Below are 24,677 nucleotides of genomic sequence, written 5' to 3'. Positions count from 1 at the left end.
AGTCTTCCCTGCTCTGGTGGTGGTGGTGGTGGGGGGTGATCCTGGGAGACCCCGAGGGACAAGGCTGGGGGTTGGAGGGCCGGAGAGACGCAGCCAGGGGTCAAGAGAAGATGACCGACCTGGAGGGAGCGCGGCGTGGAGACTCAGGGCCCTGTACTCACCCGGTGCTCTGTGCTGCGCTGCGCCTCCGTCCGTCCATCCGTGCACCCGCCGTCGGTGAATCCAAGAGCCTGGGTTGCGCGCGGCTCGGGGCGGGGAAGAGCGGGACGAGCCAGGCCTTGAGACCCCGCCCCACAGGTCCCGCCTCAGGGCGGGGCCTCGGCTTTTGCCAAGACATCTTCGCCCAGCCCCAAGCTCGACATGCGCGCATAGGAGCCGGGGCTCTCTTGTCCCGGGTCTCTGAGCCCCCTCTCGGCACCCCATCTCGGCATCGCGTCTCAGCGTCCTGGCTACGCTTTGAGTCTCAGTACTGCGCCGCCCTTCAGCTTCTCCTCCTGGACCCAGCACTCTGGAGCATGCTGTGATGGCCAGAAGTGGTGCCCAGGCACAAAGCTGCCCAGAGGCTGGCCTGCAGAAACTAGTATGGGCGCACCTACACCTCAGTTCTCCACAGTCTAGATCACCCTGCCCTTTTTCCAGCCTAGTTCTGTTCCCTCTTCATGGTGTGGCTTGGTCAATACCCTTGACCCCTGTAAGTGGGGAGATGTGGAGAACCCTATCATCCACAGCACAGGACCCAACAGGCAGTCAACGCTCTGTAAGTAATAAACTGAAAACAAATCATTACAGGGTCCTTGGCTCCCCACCCCTCAAACGATGCAGGCAGGTATCCTAGTGTCTGGTTGCCACTGCCCATTCTCAGCAGGCCCAGGGCCCCTGTGTGTTAGAAAGCAGACAATGAGTCTCTCTGTCTGGGATCCAAGACTACAAACCACCTCCCATACCTGCCAGAGATGCATGCCCCCGCAGCCATTACCCCTCAGCCTAGCAGCAGCTGAGCGCCAAGAGGAAGACCCCTGTGGCCCAGAACAGGTGTGAGGCAGCCAGGAGCAAACAAAAACACAGAGAAGGGAGACCATCTGCCTAGGGTTACATAGCCGGAGCCAGAAAGAGCCAGGGACTCGGAGGAACCAGGATGGGACGTGAGGACCAAGGCTGAATGCAAAGGTCTAACCCAGCCTGCCTCAGCTTCTGTCTAAACTTGACAGGCCTTCTCCCATGGGTCCTTGCTACAAAGGCAGCTCTCAGGGCCTTTGCATGTGCTGTTAACCTCTACCTGAAAACCTCTCCCCCAGGACTCCAGGGCTGGCTCAGTATCAATCAATATCAATATTGAGATACAGCTTCAATATCCCTACTTGCCCTCTCTGAGACCCCCCATCAGAGACACTCTTTCCTGCTACTTGGCTGCACTCTCCCTGGCTACCCTTTTTGAGATTGATTTATAGATGGTCATGGGTAGAATGACCTAGCAGTTAAGAATTCTGTCATATGCAGCTGTGCGGACTTAGGCACGTCGCTTCCCTCTGAGCTTTGACTGACCTCCTCAACTGTCAATTGAACAAAAAGACATCAAAGCCTACATCGGGGGTGTTGAGCTGAAATCCCAAAGGGGAGTGCTTAGTAGATAGCATATGAGAATAAACAGCAGATGGCCAAAAGCAAGAATGCAGAAAGTATGGGTCCTTTCCCCAACCACGGGTCCAGGTCCCAGGTCCAGGGAGGAGAGGCAAACAGCCAAAGTTCAGGCTCAGGCTGCAGACAAGGAGCCAGGGCCTGGCTGTCTTTCCACCAGATAAAGCAGAGGCTGTTTTCCCACCTCCGTCATTTGACCCAGAGTTGTGGCTGGCCTAGAGCCTGCCAGGACTCTTATCGAAGACAGAGTATGCATCACCCATCAGGAATTTGGGGCCGGGGCTTGGCTGACACAGAGTCGAAGGAAGTTATAGGCTGATAAGGCCCAGACAGAGTGTCACGGGGGGCAGAGGTGTTATTCACACCAGTGCGGATCTCATGGCCTCCCTGGGCACTGAGGCGCCACAGCCAGCAGGCACAGTGGGTCACCTACACCACCTGGACAACTGGACTTGGAAGAAAAGGCTCATAATCTTTGGGGAAGGGGACTGTATCTATTCCTGGTATCCTCAGGAAGGCCACTGCCCCACTGTAAAGGCACAGGACAGCATCTAAGGGCTTGAGAAGGTAGGCTCTGAGGCTAGACAGCCTTGCCTTACAGTCCTGTCTGAGTGGCCTTCAGTCTAACTTCAGTGTCCCCATGTTGGGATTGTGTAGAAGATGCTGGGAACAGTGACTCGCCATGCTAAGCCCTTGGCTTCACATTGGTTGCTACTATATTCATTACAAACCTTCACCCTAGGCTGTCTGTAGGAGAAAGTGTATAATGTCACTGGGACTCAGACTTGGAAGAAAAAGAGCACCCACAGGAACCCAAATCTTGCTATCATCCTAATTAAGTTAATTAGGTGACAGCTCCAGGCAGCTGGGAACCTCTGTCTTAAAATTAGATGGGCAGCGTTCTTGAGGAATGGCACCCAGCAGTGTTCCCTGGCCTCCTACACTGGTACACATAGAAGCATACACACACACACACACACACACACACACACACACACACACACACACACACAAACACACATCTTTCCCTTTCCTACCTCCATTTATTTAAAAATATCTTTTATTGCATTCTGTTTTCAAGACTCCTGCTGGAAGCTATCCTCCTGCCTCTGGGGGCTGATGTGACCCTCAACTTCCAACAGTGGCTCTTCGATGTTCCTACCCACTCTGCATCTCCTCTCCTGCCCTTCCTTTAACACTACAGCCACAGTGAGGGAGCATCAGTCCATGGGTTCCCCAGCTGCCAGGGAGAAGAGGACAGGAGCTGTCAGATCCACCAAGACTCTCCAGCTATGGCTTGAATACCCTCTGAGGGTCCTCAGGCTCATGAGACCTTAATGTCCCCAAGGCTCCTAGAAAGGGGGATCTGAGGGTAGAAATGTTGCAGGGATAGAATCTTCAGGAAGTGGGTCTGGTGGAGCATGGTCAGCTTGTGGGGGCTCCACCCTCAGATGGGATTAATGAGTCTCTCTCAGGCCCAGCTCACTGAGACGTTGTTGTAAAGACCCAGCCTGCCGCCCCCACCTCAACTTCCCGTCTCGACATGTGATCTGTCCCTCTCACAGAGTTTCCACCATGATGTGGTGCAGCCCAGGGGCCCTCCCCAGGACGCTGGCTCAGCCATCTCAGCTCTCCCAGAGCTAAGTGAGACTCTTTTCTTCATACAGCAGCAGAAACTGAATGAAGATAACTTTCAAAGATGACAGCCAGTGACTTTCAGAGGTCAGTCCACCCCACCCCCATCCTGTTGTCCCACAAAGACACTGGGCAGCACTACCCCAGACAGTCGTGTATGACAGTGAACAGAAAACTCTGGTACTTTATGTCTTTATCTGAAATACAAATGTCTACACTGCCTAGGTCCACTTCTGTAGTGGGTGGAGTGGAGCAGCCAAGTTCTCAGTAATCCCCAGGTACCTGCTAGGTTATAGTACAGCTGGGCAGAAGGCCTTCCCAGCTTTGTCCCTTCTTAGAGAGTGGGGTGTCGACAAGAAAAAAGGAGAAAGGCCACCTGGAGCCTTCTAGATGGCAGCACTCCACCTGGAATTCCTGCCTGTGCACGTCCTTCCTGGGCCCTGCCTCCTCCCCAGAGTGGCTGCACCACCAGCCTACACATCTCAGACCCCGGGGAAACCTGGGACAAGAACTAGCAGTTGACATATGCAAGGCATCGGATACAGAGAAACAGTCAATGGTTAGGGCCAGGCTCAGGCCCTCTCTGATCTGGACCCCCACCTCTCTAGTCCTTCACTCACTCACACCCCCATCTTCAAGGCTAGAACTGTGGTCTTCACCAGTGAGAAGCTGGATTGCCCTCCAGGGGACATCCCCACCTCTCTGCCTTCCAGCTCATCATGAATCTTTTCCACCCACCCAACTCCTTTCTGCTTGTGGCAGGAACTAGACCCCTACCCACCCTTTGGTTAGACTTTACCCATAGGAAGTTCAGATGGGCATGCAAGCCTGGCTAAGGACTGCATTTCCTGCTGCCACAGCCACAAACATTCTGGACCACTGGAGAGGAGCAGGAATGATATGACCAGCTTCAAGAAAGGACAAGCCTACCCTTTCCTTTCACTTCCAGCTGGCTGGACACAGGTCATGCCCTGTTCGAATGGAAGGAGCCCTTGGGTATGACAAACAGCCTTACCTGTCCTGGAGCTTCACTTGGAAATGCACCAAAGCACAGGTCCCTTTATTATAGCAGCCTGACCTGTACCTAACTAACTTCTCTGCTAAGAAGCCCACATGTGCAGTGCTGTACCTGTGGCAGAAGGGGAACTGGGGGGGGGGGGGCTTGTGGATCCTACAATACCTATGCAGTCTACGTTTCAGTTTTCTGCCCAGGCACATCCCCAGGTAGCAGGGCCTCTGCAGAACCTTCTGTCTCTCTCTTGGGTCCACATGATGCATTTGGACTGGGAGGGTCCCCATTTCCTGGCTGGACACCTGGCCCAGGGGTGGTCTGCTAGAGAAGTCTATCCCCAGCTTCAGTGGTTGGATCAGGGAAGGGAGGTAACTAAGAGAGGTACTGTATGCCTGGAGCCCAAAGAGGACACTTGTGCCTGCTCTTTGATGGAGAGTGAGCTTGTGGCCATGGTCTTACATGTGACCTGCCAGGAATGAACAGAGACCAACTCTGGGCAGCACAGGAACACAGAGTGCTTTCTGATGCAGATGCTTAAGCACTTACTACTGCTCAACCTAGACCATCCAATAGCAGGCTTCCACTGTAGGGACCAGTAAATACTTCCTTCTGGAAGCTTCTGCCAGACTGAGTTGCAATTTTGAACTAGTTGCTTCATTTGAGGCTTTGGCCAATTTGACCGGGAGTTTCTTGTTCACAAATACTCCCACAGAAAAGCTTGGCTGGTAAACTAGATTCAGTGAGGCAAAATGGCCTACCATGTACATCCCCCACCCCCCACCCCATGCATTTCTCAGGCCCCTCCCCACACTTCACAATGCCCAGATCTTTTTCCATCACTGTTCCTGCTTCACAGTTGAAGAAGCTGAGGCTCTGTGATATGGCAGGGTCCCATGCAACCAGCACACACTGTCCTTCCTCTACTGTCCCAAGCACCGTGAACAAAGACCAGGCACCCCTTGGCAAGGTGCTCTGAGGGTCTGAAGCACCTGGAACCCCTGGGGAGGTGGGGAGCCATTAGTCTTCCATGTGTTCTTTGCCTGTTCCAGGAAGTCTGATGGCCTGACGCCTCTGTCTGGGAATGGTCGGCTTTTGCCTCTGTGGCGTAGCTCATTACTGATTCATCCTACCCTACCCTCCGCCTGGTGTGATGAAATTTCTGGCACTTTTCAGAAGTTCTGGTCACCCAGGACAAGATTTGGCCCAGCCTGGCTGTTCAGGCCAGCTCTCCTGGCTTGGGTAGAATGCTGAACTCAGAGTAAAGATCTGGGCTAGAAAGCAGACTGGGGTTACCCAGAGCCCCCCACCCTTCCAGAACAGCCTAGAGAGGGAAGAGGTTTGCCAAAGACCAAATAACACAACCCTCAAGAGCTAACAGAAAGTTCAGAGGCAGGAACCCTAGTCCTGGACAACCTCTGTCCATTCTAAGCCTTGATTTTTCCACCTATGAAATCCTAGTGGCTGGCTCTGAGTTTAATAAATACATTAGAGAATATAAAACAAACTGTCTATACCAGCAAATGTCTTCTCAGAAGAATCTGTTTCAATCACTTTTGTTTTATGCAAATGTATGTATGATGAAAGAATAAATGCATGTAGGAATGTATCAATATATGTAAGTATGAGCATCTGCGTCAGTGAGTGTATGTGTGCATGTGTATGTGAATAAATGTGTGAGCCTGAGCATGTGGACGCCTGTCCACTTCTGCTCACTGTCTCTCTGTGAGCTGCCCCGGCTCTTTTCTGTGCCACCCAAACCCCCACAGTTGTGGTCAGGGTCTCTTCAGAAGTCCCCTTTGCTCTGCCCAGTTTGTTGATCCAATTCTGACCATTTCTAAATGTTTTTATTATTTTAAAAGATGATTTGCAGAGCATCTTTGGATTTAGATTTGGGCACCTGTCTACCTCCAAGAAGTTGCAGTGGCACAGGGCGCATGCATCCTGGATTCTTCTGATGCTTGTGCCAACACCGGCACCAGGTGCCCGGCCTCTAGGCTACCCTCACTCAGCATCTACAGCAGGCTCTTTCTGACATTATTTGCACAGAAAGGGGGCTCACCCTTTTCTCTGCAAATACTTCTGCACTTGCTCACATGCTTTTTATGTAGGGATTTTTTTCTTCTTCATTTGATGAAGACAGACCCACCAATATTTTTTCTAAGGCAGTGGTTCTCAACCTTCCTAATGCTGCAACTTTTTTTTAATATGGTTCCTCATGTTGTGGTGATCTCCAACCATAACATTGTTTTCATTGCCACTTCATAACCGTAATTTTGCTACTGTTATGAATCATAATGTAAATATCTGATATGCAGGCTATCAGATACGTGACCCATGTAAAAGGGTTCTTCAACACCCAATGGGGTCACGACCCACAGGTTGAGAGCCCCCTGCTCTAAGGCTGCAGGATCTGGGGTTCTGCTGAAAATGACTTCCTCCATTCTAACACAGACACAGCAACTGCCTTACTCATATATTCGTTCCCTCCACCTATTAATTGCCCTTAAACCTGACCCCAGTCTCTTCAGCCGCATTCTGCATGCCCGTGTTGGTCCTTTAGCATGCTGCCTGGGGATGGAGGGGAGGGAATCGCCCAGAATATGAGAAAACAGAGAGGTTTCTGCAAACAACCTCCACCTGCCTGTCAGGCTACCCCACCTTCATGCATTTGGAGTCATACCACTTGAGCATTGTGGTGGCCATGGGAACACATCTCCCCACAGGTGGTGGACCGCCTCGGCCCCCACACTTGCAGTTGAGCTGAGCCCACCCCACCCCCACCCTCACCCCCACCCCCATATGCTGCTGCCAGTCAACGGCAGCACTGACACAGGGACACCAGCAGATGACAGGGATTTTCTTTGGGCCTGGGCAGCTTGGCCAGAGCTTTCTGAATCTGAGCCCCATTCCCAGCCGTCCTGAGCTTCCAGTCTCCCATCCCCAGTCTCTCCCATGCCAGCATGCGCCAGAGCTGTGTAGCTGGCAGCACCTTTCCTGCTCCCCAAGGCTCACCACACGCTCTGAACCACCTGATCCAAGTGGCCACATCTCTTCAAGCTCCACAACAAGTCAAACTAACTCAATGACAGGACCAGCAGCTCTTAGAGTCCATGCTGCAACACAGGCACCTCATATCTCACTCCAGCACCCTGAAGCTTAAACAGCATGTCCCCACTTCACAGGTGACAAAACTGAGGCTCTGTGCCCCAGGGTCCTCTGGAGTCTCCAGCTCCTTAGTCCTAGGCCAACCCAGAAAGCTACATCTCCTCAACCCTGACACCCTGGGACCCTGGGAACCATAGGAATGCATGACAGCTGCAAAGCCCCTTCCATGGGGTGGGGAGGGTGGGGGGGGCCTCAGGCTCTCTATCCAACTAAACCCAGAGGAAGGAGTCAGATGGAAGTGGGAGCACCATAGTCGCACATATGCTACAGCAACTCCAGTGATGGGAGACAGCCTCTTCACATAGAGAGGTGACTCTGTTTGGGGGTTCAGATTGCCCTCTGGTCCTCTGCATCTGCCTGCTCCTTCTCAGCCTGGGCTCCATAACTGTTCCCTCCTGGATGGGCTCCATGACCCCAGTTCAGCCTATCCCTGACCCAGGCCTATCCCAGGGACTGAGCAGACCAGGGCTCTGGCATGGCCTGTACAGCCCATAAGGATTCTCTTCCACACTGCAACCTTTAGGCTTTAAGTAAAAGGACCCAAGCTGGTAGTAATTATTGCAGGTGACCATGCTAAAAAGCCAGACATGCTGGCCTCCTTGACCTTCCAGTGAAGACCTTGGCAATCCATATGGGTTATCCACTTGTCCCAGCTGTCTGTACTAAGTTGCCCTCTGGTCTACTCCCATTAGCTTCCTCTTGGAACCTGCTTCAGCCTCTTCTTCCTCCTGGCCTCCTGCTAAAGCCAAAATCAGGCACCAGGCAGGGACTCATACCCAGGGGATCACACTGCCCAGCTGACTCCAGCCCTTGGTAGCCAAGAAGCCCCTAGTGAGGTTCCTCATTCCTTCATCACCCTCAGTCCAGCATAAGCTCCTGAATGCTTGGGCTCTGAGTCCAGGCTCTACTCTACACCTGCTGTCAGATCCAGACCCCCCAAAGGAGCACAGCCTCAGCATCTGCCCACCGCCTATCCATAGAGGATGATAGAGCATGGAAGGAACAGACCAGGCTGTGGCCAGGCTGCCTGACTGCGGGTCTGAGCCTCTGCTTTGCACTCACCACCCTGTGACCCAGAGACATTGTCTCTCATCCATAATGAAGAAACCCAGTGAGTTCTGGGGGGAACTGCTTGAGCTCCTGGAGTCCTCCATGGAAAATACTCTCAGTGTTCAGGAGCTTATGTGTGCGTGTGGAGTACTCAGGACATAGCTTGTACTTACTGAGTGTTCAATATCAAGCAATGTTCTGGCCACCCATTCTGTGTCTGGCTCTGTGCAGCCCTGTGGGTACCAGCAATAACCCTGTTCATGTGGGGGTGAAACTGTAATTGGAAGACACAGGCCATGAGCAGCACCAGGAAGCACCAAGGTGAGGCAACCCAGAGGGCCAAACAACTCTCCACTGACAGGTCTGTCCTCTCCAGGCCTCCTTACCCACTCCAGGAAGCAGGGACAGCAATAACAATCCCACCTCCTCCAGTGTCCGCGATGAATGCATGAGCCAGCTAGGAGACAGTTGCAGAAGGCGCCCTAGGCAATTGCTAGGTCCAGTGGAAGGGAGATGAAGGCCAGTCATTTGGAGGGAGGATTGAGAAAAGAGGATGAGGGTAGCCTGTGCACCCTAGAAAGAGTTTGTGTTTTTGCTGAGAACCAAGGGAACTGTGGGAAGAGGCTGGTTCAAGGGAACAGGTGGAGATGACATACTGACTTCAGACCAGGGCAGTTTCTGGGGAAGATGCTGATGAGAGATGATGCACACTAGGGTGATGCTGGAGCTGGTAGAGGGAGGAACAGGGGTGGACTCCTCAGTTTAGGAACAGAGCCATCACTGATGAGTTGGGAAGGGTCTGGATAGAACTTCCCAAATCACAGGGCCATTGATTGAAACATGCTTGTGCCAAAAGGGGAGACAGAGCTTCAGTACTGAGAACAGAAGGGTGGACTTCAAGCACAGCTGGATCCTGGTGCTCTAATGTGTCAACAGGGTGAAGTGCTCTACTCTCATCGCTCCTCTTTGATCTTTCCTCCAAGGCCACTCCTTCTAGTGACAAAATCAGCCTTTAGCACCAAGCACAGTCCTAGGCTTAAGGTAGATACCCCTCCCTGAACCAGTCACTCCAGAGGGAATGGGCTGTGTTGATTAGCTCGGTCCAAGATTGTTGCCCTTCCAAAAACCTGTGGCAAGGAAGTGGAGTGGGAATGAGGTGGAGTGAGTGCTAGCTGCTTGGCGGGAATCCATGAGTGGCCCTGACTGAGCTGCAAATCAGCAGCTGGTTTGAGGTCGGCAACCTTCTCCGATTCAGACTCTGCAGGACATTTAACACACATTTTAGAAGTGTGTTCTCTGTAAAATTCCCGACATGCACAAAGGGCTTCACCAAGCTCCCTGGTGACTGGTTCCCTGTAGGGGATTTTTACTTACCAGCAAACCAGCCAGTCAGAATCCAGGGATCACATTGCCCATGATCATCGACCACCTTAGGCTTGACCAGAGCAGAACTTGGTGGGTCTGTTAGTAAAGTCAGTTGTCTGTGGTTGATGACTAATAAGACAATCAGGTTACACCCATCACAAAAATGTAGCCAGCAAGAGAGAATGACTTGAGCCTTGGGGGCTGATTGAAGTTACGTGAGGAAAGGGTTCCTGTGGCAGGCAGGCTTGTCCTACCCAGATCTCCTCTTCCAGGGCCTCCAGATGGATGGCTGTTTCCTTAATGGAGTTCCTCTTTCTGAATGCATCCCTGATCTAGCTTTCGGGATGTTCCTAAACTTGATATAGAGACATGGGCTGTAAATGTCCCTCACAGCACTGACAATGGGGTGTGTCCATGTGAACCCTATGGTTTCCTTTGTCTCTTTTTAATACCTCGTAATCTTCCACAGCCCAGCTATAACATGCTGAATGAGTCTCTTGATTGAGGGCAATTAGGTTGTTTTGTTTCCTCTGTCCTGTTACAATCCTGCCACAACAGTTTTGTGACGTCTCCCTGTGACTCTGTAGGAGCTCTCCAGGGCAGTCATCCAGGACAACGGGGCTGAGTCATGGAGTTTACACTCGATGGAATTCACTCGCCCAGGCCAGACTGCTGCTTCCGAGTATCCCTACCCATGTGCGACCTCGCTAGCTGCTGCCTCCCTTCCAGTCCCTTGCTGACATGTGCCCATGCAGTAGGTGTTAAATGGAGTCTCTGTGTGGTTTTCATTCACGTGGCCCTCTTAGAAGGATAAGCCTCAGCCATCTGCTTCTCCTCTTGTGTGAAGTTTCTGCTCCTGTCCTTTGCCTTAAAATGCTGTTTGCTTTTCTGTGATTGCTCTTTCCTAAGCACGATCTAGCCATGTGGCTCTTTGCCCTGAAGCCCGCCCTGAAGCTCTCCCGTGGTTCCCCTGAGTCCAGAAGCAGAGTCCACACCCATCAGCCTGGCCGGCAAGGCCTTGTGGTGGTTTGGCTCCAAGTGTGTCTCCATTCCCTGTAGGAGATGCTTCCTGACTCTTTCCTCTCTCCCTCCCCTCCCCCCTCCCAGGTCTTTAGGGTTCTTCTGTGTGCCTGCCATACCCTTCCTCCTCTCTGCCACCCTCTAGGCTGGGGCTCACCACTCACCAGGAACAGCCAACCCACAACCCCACCTAACTGGCTACTCCTTCAGTTTTCAGGTGTCAGCTGAACATCTCTTACTCTTGGGAGCCGCCTACTCTGCTCTCCTGTCCCCACATCCCCTAGCCGCCCCAGGCACCTGGGAGCCACACTTCAGAGCACTGTTCCGCGTGTGCTATCAGCAGCTCCTCAGGCTTTTCCTGTAGGCAGCAAACTTCCTTCGAGCCAAGGTCATGACTGTTTGGAAGACATGTGTCTACACAGGGCAATCTCCACACCTTCCCAAAGCCTTCCAAAGATGGGCATGACAAAAGGAGCTGGTCAAGAGGGGTGGGGGTTCCCGAACAGGTCCCAGGAAGGACTCGGAAGCCACCAGGAGCCTGGAGGACAGTACATGAGGGAAGGGTTCTGGGTTTGGACTCAGGAAGTTAGTGCTGGTCCTGTCTGTGCTGATGACACATTTACCTTTCTGGACAGATATTTTGTCCTCCCTGCCTCAGTTTCCCCTCCAGCTTGGAAACTCCTGGCCTCTTTCCTATCACAGACAGTGCCCCTAATGGCCGGCTTGAGGCCTAACCCACAATTCTAAGCAGAGGGAACAGGCAGACCCTGGAGCAGACAAAGGGGCCTTGTTCCCCCAGTTCTTTGCCGGAACCCCCCGCCCCACACCTCCCAGCTTGGCTCCAGCTGAACAAAACCAGATGCCAACATGTGGGAGGAGGCAGAGGGCGGGCAGCATCCCAGGACCCCTCTCAAGGTCTGGGCCCCTGCCAGAAACTCCAGATGCCATGGGCTCTAAGGAGAGCCCCCCTTTCCCCACAGCCTCAGTGGCACCAAGCCCTTGTCTGAGTCTCTGTCTGTCTCCCCTAGGCCAAGGGAGCCCAGCAAATCCTGCTCCCTCTGATCTCATGCAAGGCACGTCCAAGCCTCCAGAAAGGCAATACTAGGTGGCTCTTTTACAGATGAGAAGCTAGGAACCCTTGGAGGCCATGGTCCCCAGCCCACAGGCTCAGCTCCAAGTGACTTGAGACATCCAGATGACCCCACCTCCTTACCCACACCATGCCCTCCCTTGACTGCACAGGTAGGCCTCACATCACAGGAGTTCAGCTGGCTGGAGTCCTTATGCCCCACCCCATGGATACAAACCTGAGCAGGCAAGGAGACATCTCCAGTGTTGGCAGTCCCTGCCCAAAGCCCAGGGGCTGAACTGGTACAGCCAGAGGCTGCAGCTCCAACTCTGAGAGCCAGGGTCCTGTTACTCCGAGCTGTGGAAGCCAGAGACTCGGGGTTCCAGGTGCTCGGACTGCAGGCTCATTGCCTGGGCGCGAAGCCCCGCAGCCCAGCACTGGGCAACTGCGGTACCCTCAGCTCCTAAACGGGCCTTGGGCCCTGGAACAGTGCCTTCGGTTGCGTGTGTCACAGCTCTCTGGCCCAGAGTATCTGAGACCTTGAACCCTTAGGGCTCTGCAGCTCCCTAGAACGCGCTTTTAGCTCAGACAGGCTCTCTGCCACTCTCTCCCCTTCTCTCCTCTTCTGCTATCCACACCCCCTGCTTTTCTTCCTGGCTAGCTGTACTCAGTATTCTCTGACACATTTTATACTGTTCTGTTCTCAGCCCTTCATGTGCCTCAGCTGAGGCCCAGGGGAGCTTATCAAGAAAGGGGTGTGGTCAGGTTGCCTGCACTTGTTACAGTACAATCCTTCATGCAAACAAAAGACCGTGTTTGCACCAATCACAGACCTCTTGCTGGGTACCCCCACCCCCAGGGCACCCTGAAGGCAGTGCAGCATCTGAGTACCAGGGAAGGGTCTAACAACTGTCACTTACGGCCATAAATTGGCCCAGCCCACATCTTAGCTTATTTAAAGGAAGAATACACACTAAAAGGGGTGTTTAGAGCACAGACCTGCTATTCACATTAGCAGCACCTGCTAGTGTCTAACAAAAGAAAAAAGTAATGAATTAAATAAGAAAACAGTATCTAACAACTCAAGGTGGGTGGTACCTCTGATCTACCTCACAGGGACAGAGGCCAAATCACACTTGTGAGACAACTTCAAGGGAGAAGTGAGGCTAAGTTCCCATCTCCCACTTAGTCCCTAGGGATCAGCTAAGTGGCCGGCTGTGGCTCCCTCAGCCTACAGCAAGCCAGCTGGCAGAGACCTCCTGCAGAGTCCAGCTCACAGGCAGAACTGCCATCCACCAGCTGCATGCAAGCAGTGAGGGAACCTCTGGGTTTAATCTGGGCAAAGCAGACGAGGGCAGCAGGGGGCATGGAACACATCATATACGTGCTTATGAAAACTGTGGGCATGCCTGCCTGCACTGAAGGAGTGGGATGGAATCCAGAGAGCGGCCATTAATGGAAGCAACAGAGGTTCTGTCCCACTGCTGTGGGAGTTCAAAGGGGACCATCACAGGGAAAAGGGGTTTAGTGGGGCTGGTGAGATGGCTCAGTGGGTAGGGGCACTTGCTGCCAAAGCCTGATGAGTTCCACCCCAGAGTCACACACGGAAGGAAAGCAGCTGGGCTTCAAAGAGTCCAGTGCAAATGATGACGTACGTACAAGTGTGTCTTCTGTAAAATCCTACGACAGGAACACTATCTGAGCCGTTAGAAGTCAGCGTGGAGCCCCTGTCTAGCATGCTTGAGACCTGGGTCCCATCACCAGGAGTGGGTATCCCCAAAGCCACTTGGGTGGGGAGTAGGGTGGCAGGTTCTGTCCAGGGTCTGGGTGCCAGTTACAGGCGGTTGTTCAGGTCATGAGGAAGCAGCTGGTAGACAATGCAGACACAGGCCTATGGAGTTAACAAGTGCCAGGGTGCTGCACACTGCTGCACACTACTTCCTGGCTCTTGTCCTCAGTCCCAGAGCCAGAGGTCACATGCAGCCTCATGTACAGTCTACCCCTTGATATAGATGGCTCTGTGGGCAGAGCTCCCAGCAAGGAGGGTACACTGGTGGATAGTTACTCAAAAACCAGGGCTTTCTGGGATGTATCTGGGGTGTACCCTGCAGAGTCACTACCCAGTCACACTGAGCTCCCAGCAGTGAAGGCATCTCCTTTATCCTGTCCCGTCTTTGCCCTGCTCTCCGGCCCCATCTTCTGTGCCTCCAGAGTGGGGACAAGAGGAAATGATAAGTGGTTTGTACCTGCCTGTGGGTGTCAGGAGGAGGATGACAATGATGCGTTTAACCAGACCAGCATGGACAGGGAAGCTGTGGGCAAATGCCCAGCCTTAACTTAATCTCACCCAGCAGATCAGGGTGTTGAGGGACAGCTCATTCTGCAGGATTTAGTGGCCTGGACCCCACAGTCAGGTCAGAGAAGCATCCCAAACTTACTTTCTAAAGGGAGCCAGAGCCACATAGTGACCAGACACAGCCTGTAGCCCCCTGGAGATTGAGTGCCTGCAAAGAGGGCAGATGGGCCTCTGTCGTGACAGTCTTCCGAACAAATGCTGTCTATCGTGGGGAGCTTAGCAGAGCCCCCTTACGAAAGATCATCCCAGCTGGATTTGTGGACAGTTTACACCCCACACGGAGAGGTGTGGCATAAGGCTGGAGATTCTTGCCTCAGTAGCCTGCTGTTCCCTACCACCCGGCAACACTGTAAGTGGTGCAAGGGCCAGGGGAGAGGCTAGAGTATTTTGATGCAGGGAAAGACTGGGTGAGGAACTCCATCTATGGCTATAGGGACGCCCTCATCCCTGCTGGTGAGGCTTTCCAGGTACAGCCAGTCTCGAGGAGGAATGCCCATATCCCTTTGGGTGACCCCTTACCTATGCTCTGTATGAAGTACCTTGGTCCCTCAAAGGAAGCTTTGGCAGACTTGTGCCCTTGGTGGAAGGCTGTCCTCCCCTGGAAGGAATTTGAGCAACAGCGTCCGTCTCCCTGGGATGTCATCTCATGCTGTGATCACAGCTGGTTGTCCTGGCCGGAAGGCTAGACCGGGAGTGGGAGTTTCTTCAGGTCAATGGCTGCACGATAGGGGGTCTGGCATGGGCTGCCTAGTCTGTTCCTGGGCATGGGGACACACAAGCAGCAGGGACTGTGCTGAGGGTGAGATGGTCCTTCCACTGCCAAATGCCCCAAGCCAGTCCCCAGCAGAGAAGGGGTCCCCCAATAGCAAACACGTCCGAAAGAATGCACTAAAGGGGTGCTTCTTCAGGAGCATTTGCATCACGGATAGCCAGCTACTGCAGCCGGAGAGGTACAGAGAGGTCAGGAGAGTCAGTTTGGCCTGGTGGCAATCTCCCACCTCAGAGAAAGACAGGCCATACCTTCTCCTCCCTGCTCTCTGTCCCTGGAACCATAGGGCACATAGGGAGGGAGGGTCAGGGGTGTCTCGGTTGGCAGTGGCTAAGCTTGACTTTTCATGTCTGAGGACTGGGAGTACCCAGAGATGTAGATAAAAACAAAACAAAACAGCAACAACAACAAAAAAAAAAACGTGGGTCATCAAAGCCTGGGGCACAGGACACCACCAAACGGACAGAAAAGGGAAGTCTTTGTCCTTTGTCCTCCAGAGTCCAGGCTGCTCAGTACACCATGGTCTGTATATTTGAACCTGCGATGCCTAGAGAAAGCATGGAAGGATATTTGAGGGTTTGGGGGGAAAGGAAGTCAGGCTGTGACCCAGCCCCAACCCACCATGAAAGGCTCTGCTCCCCTTCAAGTAGGAATTCACTTCCCTCAATGACACTGAGGCCAACAGCCTCAGCATCCAGGATCACTCTTGCCTAACCCCAACAGACCCCAAGCTCATGCCCACAGGTGCCCATGAAGCTCTGTCCTGGCTTGTGGACATGCAGTCAGGCTTGGGGGCCACATCCAACTGAGATGACTGAGGTGCCTGAGAAGTGGAGCCCGGAAGCGGGTGTGAGAGAAGGGGGATTGAGCAATCAATGTTCCTAGCAAAAACAAAAGATCCATTGCTCTTAGCAGACAGAGATCAGAACACTCCTAAACAAACACTAACACGCTAATCCAGTCCCTTCTCAAGAGACAGCGAAGGCAGGCGGGTGGACGGTGCTTCCCCTGAGCCGGGCAGCCCAGACGGGTCAGGTATGTGGCTGAGAGATGCAGGTGAAAGAAGGCCATGGGGCTGGCATGAGGCTCAGCAGTTAGGACCAGAGGTGACTCTTGAAAAGGACCCAATTCATTCCCAGCATACAACTGCCTGTAACTTGAGCCCTTAAAGGATTGGACACCCTGTTCTGGCTTCCTTGGGCATGTGCACATGCATGCACTTGCACACACACACACACACACACACACACACACACACACACACACACACACACATGCCCCCCCCCCCCAATTTAAAAAAAAAATTTTTTTTTTTGAGACAGTGCTTCTGTGTAGCCCTGGCTGTCCTGGAATTCACTCTGAAGATTAGGCTGTCCTCAGAGATCCACCTGCCTCTTCCTCCCAAGTGCTGGATTTAAAGGTGTGCACACAGCTTTTTTTTTTTTTTTTTTTTAAAGACAAGGTCTCACTATGCAGCTCTGGCTGGCCTGGAACTCATTATGTATGCCAGGCTAACCTCAAACTCAGATCCATCTGTTTCTGCTTTTCCTCCTGAGCAATGGGGTTAAAGGCACAACCATGTCCAGTCAAATAAAATAAATCTTGGGGGTAGGGAGTGGAGAGATGGTTCCACAGTTAAGAGTACTGGCTGCTCTTGCAGGAGACCTGAGTTAGATTCTGTAGTGGTCTGAATAGTCCCCACAGGCCTATTGTCTATGTCTTATAGGCTCTTGTGTTTGAATGTTTGGTCCCCAGTTGGTGGAACTGTTAAGGAAGGATTCGGAGTGTTAGGTCTCAAACCCAGGACAAATGGCTAACTGAGGTACCCATTAACATGTCAAAGCAGACACTGGTTTCTGCATCCCTAGTCCCTACCTGTTACAGGGTATGGCTGACATACCCATCCCCCTACCCTAAATTTCTCCAGCCCAGGGGCTGGGCTGCCCTTCCCTATACAATCCAGCCATTTTGGTCATGCCAGTTTCTTGGCCCAGGCTACCCCTCTCGGTTGGCAGCTCCTGGCTTGCTCTCCCTCCCCTTCTCTCCTCACACGGCTCAGCTCAGTCTGGTCATGTTCACTCTGGACTCTCCCAAATGTCTCTGCCTCTGACTATGTTCTCCCTTTTATCTACAATAAACCTTCATTTCCACCATACCGAGGAGCAATCATGTCCTTTCCTTTTTTATTTCTTTTATTTCATTCAAGGAGGTGTGTCACCGGGGGACGGGCTTTGAGGTTTCAAAAGCCCACACCATTCCCAATTAGCTTTCTCTGCCTCATGGTTGTGTTTTGACATGTAAGCCCCCAGCTACGGTTCCAGCACCATGCTATTTGCCTGCTGCCATGCCCTCTGCCATGATGGCCATGAACTTTAACCGTCTGAAACTGTAAGCCCAAAATAAACTCACATTGGTCACAGTATCTTATTAAAGAGATAGAAAAGTAACCAAGACAGATTCCCAGCACCCACATGGCAGCTCACAAACATCTATAACTCCAGTCATAGGGGATCTAGTACCTTCTTCTGTCTCCATGGGCACTCCATGCTTGTGGTACACAGACATACATGCAGGCAACACTTATACATATAAAAATAATAAAATATTATTATTAGAAGAAGGCTAGAAAGAAGAGGAGTAGGAGAAGAGGAGGAGGAGGAAGAGGAGGAGGAAGAAGGAGGAGGAGGAGGATGGGAGGAGGAGGAGAAGGAGGAGGAGGAGGAGGAGGTCCACAGCCATTTTAATACATACTGGAGAGCAAGTTTGATGAAGCCGAACTCCTCTTATAAAGGAAGCCTGGAAAGGAGCTGGAATCTGACCCTACCTACGTGAGTAGTCACTTCAGACTCCAGTGACTCCAGGGCCCCTTGGATGCCTGGATCCAGCGGTAGCTGCTCCAGCCCTGAACAGCTTCCCAAGCTTGCTTTTCCCCTCCTCCATGGGCATCTCTCTCTTTTTTCTGGAAGTTCATGCTATAGTGTTTATGCAATCTCCCACTGCAGCTCTGTAGAAAGAAGCAGGGTCACAGAGCCCTGTAGCCAATGCCTCAGAGCCTTCCATCTTCCCAAATGGTAACTCCCCAGCCCCTGGCAATACTATGTTACCTTCTGACTTGAATTGAATTGTTTCAGGGATGTCATACAAGAAGAATTATCCAAAGTTTGTCCTTTTATGATCAATTTGTTCATTTTAATAACCAGAATTCATCCATGATACAGCTGGTATCCAATCCCCTTTCTTTTAGACGTGGGTGCCTAGCTTATTGTTGGAGCAGCTGAGCTGTGCCCATCTGCCCATCAGCCCACCAATGGACACTTTTGCTTAGGGCTGTGGTTAGTGTGTGATGAGCATGGGTATGCCAGTAGCTCTTCGCATCCCCATTCTCATGTCTTTGGGGTATTTTTCCTACAGAGACTCTCAGCTCTATCCAGGGGGCTCAGCCCTCAGTTTCAAAAGAAGAAGCAGGCCTGCCGTTTGCTAGGAGAGGAGCATGGTGAGGTGGGAATGTGGAGGGGATACCCATGCGGCATATCATCTTCCCAGCAACCCAGAGCTGGGCCACAAATGGCACTATGCTTGCCTGGGATAGTTTTAAAGTCAAGACACTTGCAGAGTCTATATTCTGGCTTCTGTTGAAAAGCCAGTGGGTGTATCTGACAGAGATGTCCACAGCCAAGACCAAGCTGTGGCTCTAATCTGGCCTGGTTTTCTCTGATCCCTGAGCCTCCCATGTTGAGCCGAGAGCCTGAAGATACGTGTCCTGAAAGACACCCCCAGAGCTCCCTGATACCATGCAGTTTAGCTTTAGCTGGGGTTTGGGGGACCAAGGCAGAGGCTAAAAAGCAACAGGCTTGAAACCAGACACTGACTGCAAGCTCCATGTTAGTTGAGGTCTGGATACCAAGAGAGTGTTGTGCTGGCCCAGCACATGGTCCTCACCTTGTCGATCAGCTTGATTGTCAATCAGCTGATTCTGGCCACAAGGAAGGCTCTTCCAGAAGCATACAGCTGCCCACGCCACACCCTGCCTAGAAACCCTGGTGCCCTCTATGTCATCAGGCCAGAGTCTGGATGATTCATCCTGATCTTCAAGGCTCAAGAGCTGGCTCTGTGGTTTCCTTTTTCCCATACCCACACCATCTTCCCTCTGCCTTGAGACCCTTTCCTCTCACTCCTCCCAAGGAAGACTCCTACTCATCCTGCAGAACCCAGCTCTGGCATAACTTCCCCCGTCCTGGGGCTTCCTGCTTTCAAGGGCAAGAAGCACATCTGAGTCACTAAGTGGGGGCAGAAGGAACAAATGAAGAAGATGGGGCGGGAAGGATGGAGTGTGCTGGATAGAGAGGGAGGAGGGTGGGGAAGGGAGAGACATAGAAGGGGTAGACAAGGGTAGGAAGAGGTGGGTGGATGGGGGCAGATGGGTGAACAAAAGAGGAGGATAAGAATGGAAGGAGAAAGAGGGATTGTGGGAAGGGGGGGCGGGACATGGGGCTGAGGAGGACATTAGGACCTTGCTCAGGGGAGGGTCCCCGCAGGAGCTGAGGCACTAAAGGAAAGAGAGTCACTGGCAGTGACAAAGGAGCTGAGGATAGCCCAGTGATCCAGGCTGGACTCTGGGGAGAAGCAGACACTCTGAAGGTGGCAACAGAGGCGGCCCCGAGGGAACCAGAGCACTGAGGAAGAGGAGGAGTACCCAGGAGAGAGACTAGGGTAGGGCCCCAGGGCTGGCTGCATGGAGGACTGTCCAGCAGGGGCAGTGCTGGAGCCTGCTGGGCATTCTGAGCAAGGGACAAGTCCCACATGAGACTGTGAACCATTTGAGTCTTGGCAGGAAAAGGAAGAGGACGACAAGGCAGGATGGAGTGGCCTAGAAAAAAAAAATCAGAGGATACAGACCAGCTGGAAAATGCAGAGGAGTCAGGTAGCAGAGGGCCACAGAGAGCATGCAGTCAGTGTTCCTGCTTTCCCTGAGGCCCCCTTCCATACTCTCCGGCCTCTAAGTTCGGATAGAGGGCAGAACGGGGTAGGGCTGGGACTAATCAGCTACTTCTTACAGCAACAGGGCAGCAGGGCAGCAGGGCTGTCCACCAGGCAGAAGCCACCAGGGGTCACGTTAACAGAGATCTGGTCTATAGGAAGTGGGAGCAGTGGATAGCTTCCTTCTTAGTGCTACCTGGATCCCACCTGAGCCTCTGTTGCATCCCTCTTATCTGCCCCCCGCCCCATCAGCTCTGCATTTGGTCCCCCCTAGCCGCTCTCACTGGCTGTCCTGGGACAGATGCCTGCCCACTCCCATTCAGTGCACTAGTGGCTTTGGCCTCTCAGTTCCAAAGAGTGGTCTTTCCTGCTGCCCCACCACACAGATGTACCCCGGGTCAGCCAGGGACTCCAAATTCTCTTGGCCCTTATCCCACCTACATACCACCTGGGCCACGGCCCAGTTCTGAGGCTGAGTGGCAGTGCAAGTTAGAAGTCTCCCAGGACCAACATTTCTCTGGCTGTGCCCTTAGCTGCTGTCTCGTTTTCCCAGCTCAGATGGCTGTGAGCTCACCACCCCTCCAGTGCAGTCTGCTTGGCAGCCTTCTTCCCACAGCTTGCCCCTGGGCCCAGCAGGCAGCCTGCATCAGCAGTGCTACTCACCATACTGGTGACCCTAGTCCTACGTGCAGACCAGACCGGGTGAGCCCCAAAGCCTTCCTCTCACAAGAGGCCTTTGTCTGACTGGTCCTCTGCCCCTCCCCCTATCCCTCCTTCTCCTCCGCCAGGAAGGAAGGAAGTTTCCTGCAGAGCATCTCCCACCACAGACCTCAGGCCAGCAGCCCCATCCTGCAATAAGAAGAGCCAGGGAGGGCCAGACGTGGGCTCTCTCCTGTTGTCATGTCCTGATGCAGACCTCTGGGCTAATTCCTGCACCTTTCTGAGTCTACTGCTTGGACCTCCAGAGGTTTACCTTCCCAGAACAGATTTAAGCTTAGTAGGTCATGTCTCATGTTCCTTGACAGTCCTCAAAGGACACAAGCTCACTGCAGACTCCAGGCCTGATGCTCATGCAGCCTCAAGCCTGAGTCCTCCTGCCCATGTGCCTTGTTAGGTTGTCTCTGTGGCCCTGAGCAGACAGGGTGGCAATCTCCTTTCCTTTCTAAGCTGCCTTAATGACTTCTCTACTGTCATGACAAAACACCATGACCAAAGCTACTTATAAAAGAAAGCACTAAATTTGGGGCTCACAGTTCCAGAGGGTTAGAGTCCATGATCATTATGGTGGGGAAATGGAAGGAGGCATGGAGCCGGAGCAGTAGCTGAGAGCTTGCTTACATCTGATCCACAAGCAGGAGGCAGAAAGAGCTAACTGGGAATGGTGTAAGATGCTTGTGGAGGTCAGAAAAGGGCGTAGGATCCCCTGGAACTGGAATTACAGATGGTTGGGAATCAAATCCAGGTCTTCTGGAAGAGCAGTCAGTGCTCTTAACAGCTTAGCCATCTCTCCAGGCCCCAAAAAGTGCTTTTAAAAATTCAGTGATGGGCTAGGGAATGTAGCCCAGCTAGCAATGTGCCTGCCTGGTGTGCACAAAGTCCTGGGTTGGATTTCCAGCACTACATAAAAACTGGTGTGGTGGCACATGCTTATTCCCAGTACTTGGGGGTTAGAGGCAGAAGAATCAAGAGTTCAAGGCTGTCCTTGGCCACATATCAGGATTGAGGTCAGCCTGGGCTACAGGAGACCCCGTCTCAAAAGAAAAGAAGAAAAGTCAATGAGAAGTGTGGTAATTATTGTTTTGCATTTTTACAAATCTCTTTAGTGTCTGGCTTCATTAAAAACAGCTGAATTCTTCAGTCTGTCATAAGATCTGATTTTTGTTGGACCCATGTGAAGAAAACCTGGTGTTTCACAGATGTGGGGTGAGAAAACGGCAGGGCCTTTTCACAGCCTTTTCAAAGTCCCAGATGCTTTCCTTTGCTGTAGCACCCAAAGGCAGTGAGTGGCACTTTCCTCAACCCCAGATGCAGTGTGGGGTGTGCACCAGCTGGAGGAATGTTTTCATGTGCGATTTCTTGAAAACTGAGACTGACCTTGCTCTCCAAATGGCTCTCACAACACGCCTCCAACATCCGGGAACTCCTTCCCTGCTCGTCTTTCAAATGGTGACACACTCCGTTATCTACTAAGCCTTGAATGTGGAGGTACCTCTGGCCACATCAACAGAAGTGTCTCTATGCATTGCCTCCTAGAGCCAGGACACATTTTCCTATTTTAATTTTCACTCCAAAACTGGTATCTTATCATTGTAACCCCAGTTCCAAGGGTAACGGAGACAAGAAGAGTACCGGGCTTGCTGGCTGTCAGCCTAGCTAAGTATGAGCTCTAGGTTCCGAAATGACCATGCCTCAAAGGAATAGGCAGAGAGTGAGCAAGGAGGACACTGATGCCCTCTTCTGGCTTTTGCTCACACATACACAGGCACATATATTCACACACATACACACACACACACACACACACTTGCACAGAGTACAGTTGGGTACAGCCTGATTCACACTTTTCCTGTCTTTCTGTCATCATTGAAAATGTCAGCAAGACAAAAAGAATAAACCAAAAGAATAATACTGATGATGATTATTATGAAAATAAGACAGGCCATGTGAATCTTTTCTGGTTTATTTGCTCTGAGAGTTTTACTGTGCAATCCTGGCTGACCTAGAACTCACAGAGGTAGACCTGCCTCTTCCTCCTGAGTGCTGAGATCACAGATGTGAGCCATGGCCCGCTCCTTGTGAGTCAGTCTTCTGAGTCTTGGGACATTGTCAGAGGCCTGCAGACCAGTGAGAACATGAAGGACCAAGGATAAAGAAAGACAGACGCTGTGGGAAGCCAGAAGTGAGACACCTCAGGCTCCAGTCTTTGGAGTTCCAGGGCGCTGCTGAGCCTTAAGGACCAGCCGTTCAGACACTCAAAACCCAAGAGCAGGATCATTTGCAGCTACCGAGAGTCCCACACATCCGAGGCCCAGCCAGGAACTTTGAGACTAGCACGTGTTGCCTGCTGCTGGAAACTGTGGATTACAACAGCTGCCTTGGGCCAGGTGGCTGGATAAAGCCCAGGGTAACAAGCTCCGAGCCAGAGCACCTGGAGCTGTAAGCCTCCATCTTCTACAGTCTGGAGTCACAGGGCCCTGGCTCTCGGGGATTGAGCCACAAGTCTCTGACTGTGCCAGTCCAGCCCTGGACCTCGCATACTCAAGCACCAGGACAGCAGCGATGGGGTCCATCCCAGCTGATCCCTCTGAGGTCACAGCAGGACCATCAACTGAGCCATGACAGCTGAAAGCGGTCTAGTGTGGGGGAGGGTGTGAGGCTGGCCTTTTCAAGTATCCTCTTTATGGCTCCTCTCAGCGATGTCTATTTCACAGACAGGTAAACTGAGGTCCAGGAAGAAAGTGGATTTGTAAGGGCTATGTCGCACCGATTCTTCTGCAACCAATAGATACATCCAACACTCTCCTCCGTCTAGCGCCTCCGTGTAACCAACAGGATTCCCTACAACAGAAAAGCCATCAGATTCCTGGAATGTTCCTCCCCGCCCCCCCAGGAAGGGGAAGGAAGCTCACAATGTTGCTTCCTTCTAGATTTTTCCATCTTTAGGCCTTACTCCATGTCAGGCCCAGAGAGGGGGTTTCTCTGAGCGTAGACTATTTTTAACTCACAACAGCTATGGGAGGAAGGAGACACAAGCCTATTTTACAGCTAAGGAAACTGAGGCTCCGGAAAGTTAACTGGCTTAGAGCTAAATAACTAGTGGGGGCAGAACTAGGGAGGGACCTCGGCTGACCCCGCGGCACAGCCGCCTGCGAGGAGGCAGCTTTAAGGCGGTAGGGAAGGAAAGGGGCACCGTGAGAAGGGCATGGGGTAAGGAAGACTTCAGAAAAACCCCGCCTTTCCTCCCATCCTCAGAGTCCCAGGCTCCTGGCCCTGCCTATCTCTGAGCTTCTTTATGGCTGTGGCATTTGACATATGCTGTTCCTTCTACCTGGACCAATGTTCCTAACACAGGAGTGTATTATTTACCCTTCAAGGCTTAGCTCATGTGCCTCTTCCTTCCGGAAGCTCTCCTGGACTAGAAGGGTTTCCTCATGGTCCCTGGGTCCCCACCTTCTTCCATGGGCATGTGGATTATGCTGGACTACCACGATGGACCAGAGGCTCCTGAGGTTCTTCAGCCAGGGACCGTTTCCAGGAGAAGGGAAGCCCCTGGCTCTGGCCCCACAGGGACTGCCTAAGAGGATTCCTTTCCCCAGTTGGACCTCGCTCCAGCATTCCCACAAACAAGAGGACTACAGCCCCATGGGGTTTAGCGGTTGAACCAAGTTCCCGGTCCCTGCCTCTCCTGTCATGTTTCCAATGTTGCCAAGTGAGGGGCAGGGACCTGGAGCCCTCAGCCTGGCTCTTGAGGGTATCGGAGAGGAGAACTCTGTCTCTAATGAACACTGCCCAGGGTGAGAGGGGTGGAGGTGTGGGACATCCAGAGTGCCAGGAGGGCTAGGAGGAAGTGTGCTCGGAGTCCCATGATGCAGAAGGGTGGGAACCTGGGGAGAAGTGGACCACG

General features: G+C 52.5%; 1 protein-coding gene across 1 annotated transcript in view; it reads right to left on the bottom strand.

Moving 5' to 3' along the window:
* Fbln2 (fibulin 2) overlaps positions 1-256 on the bottom strand; it is a 62,642-nt gene extending 62,386 nt beyond the window's left edge. Inside the window, 1 exon segment of the mRNA XM_052721187.1 lies at positions 162-256. Coding sequence (XP_052577147.1) covers positions 162-199 — 38 coding nt within the window. The 5' untranslated portion in view covers positions 200-256.
* Between the last annotated feature and the right edge of the window lie 24,421 nt (positions 257-24,677).

This window comes from Peromyscus californicus, unplaced genomic scaffold (genome assembly GCF_007827085.1).
Source record: "Peromyscus californicus insignis strain IS unplaced genomic scaffold, ASM782708v3 Scaffold_6__1_contigs__length_162567912, whole genome shotgun sequence".
In the NCBI taxonomy this organism is placed as follows: Eukaryota; Metazoa; Chordata; class Mammalia; order Rodentia; family Cricetidae; genus Peromyscus; species Peromyscus californicus.
This window is presented reverse-complemented; position numbering and strand designations above follow the sequence as displayed.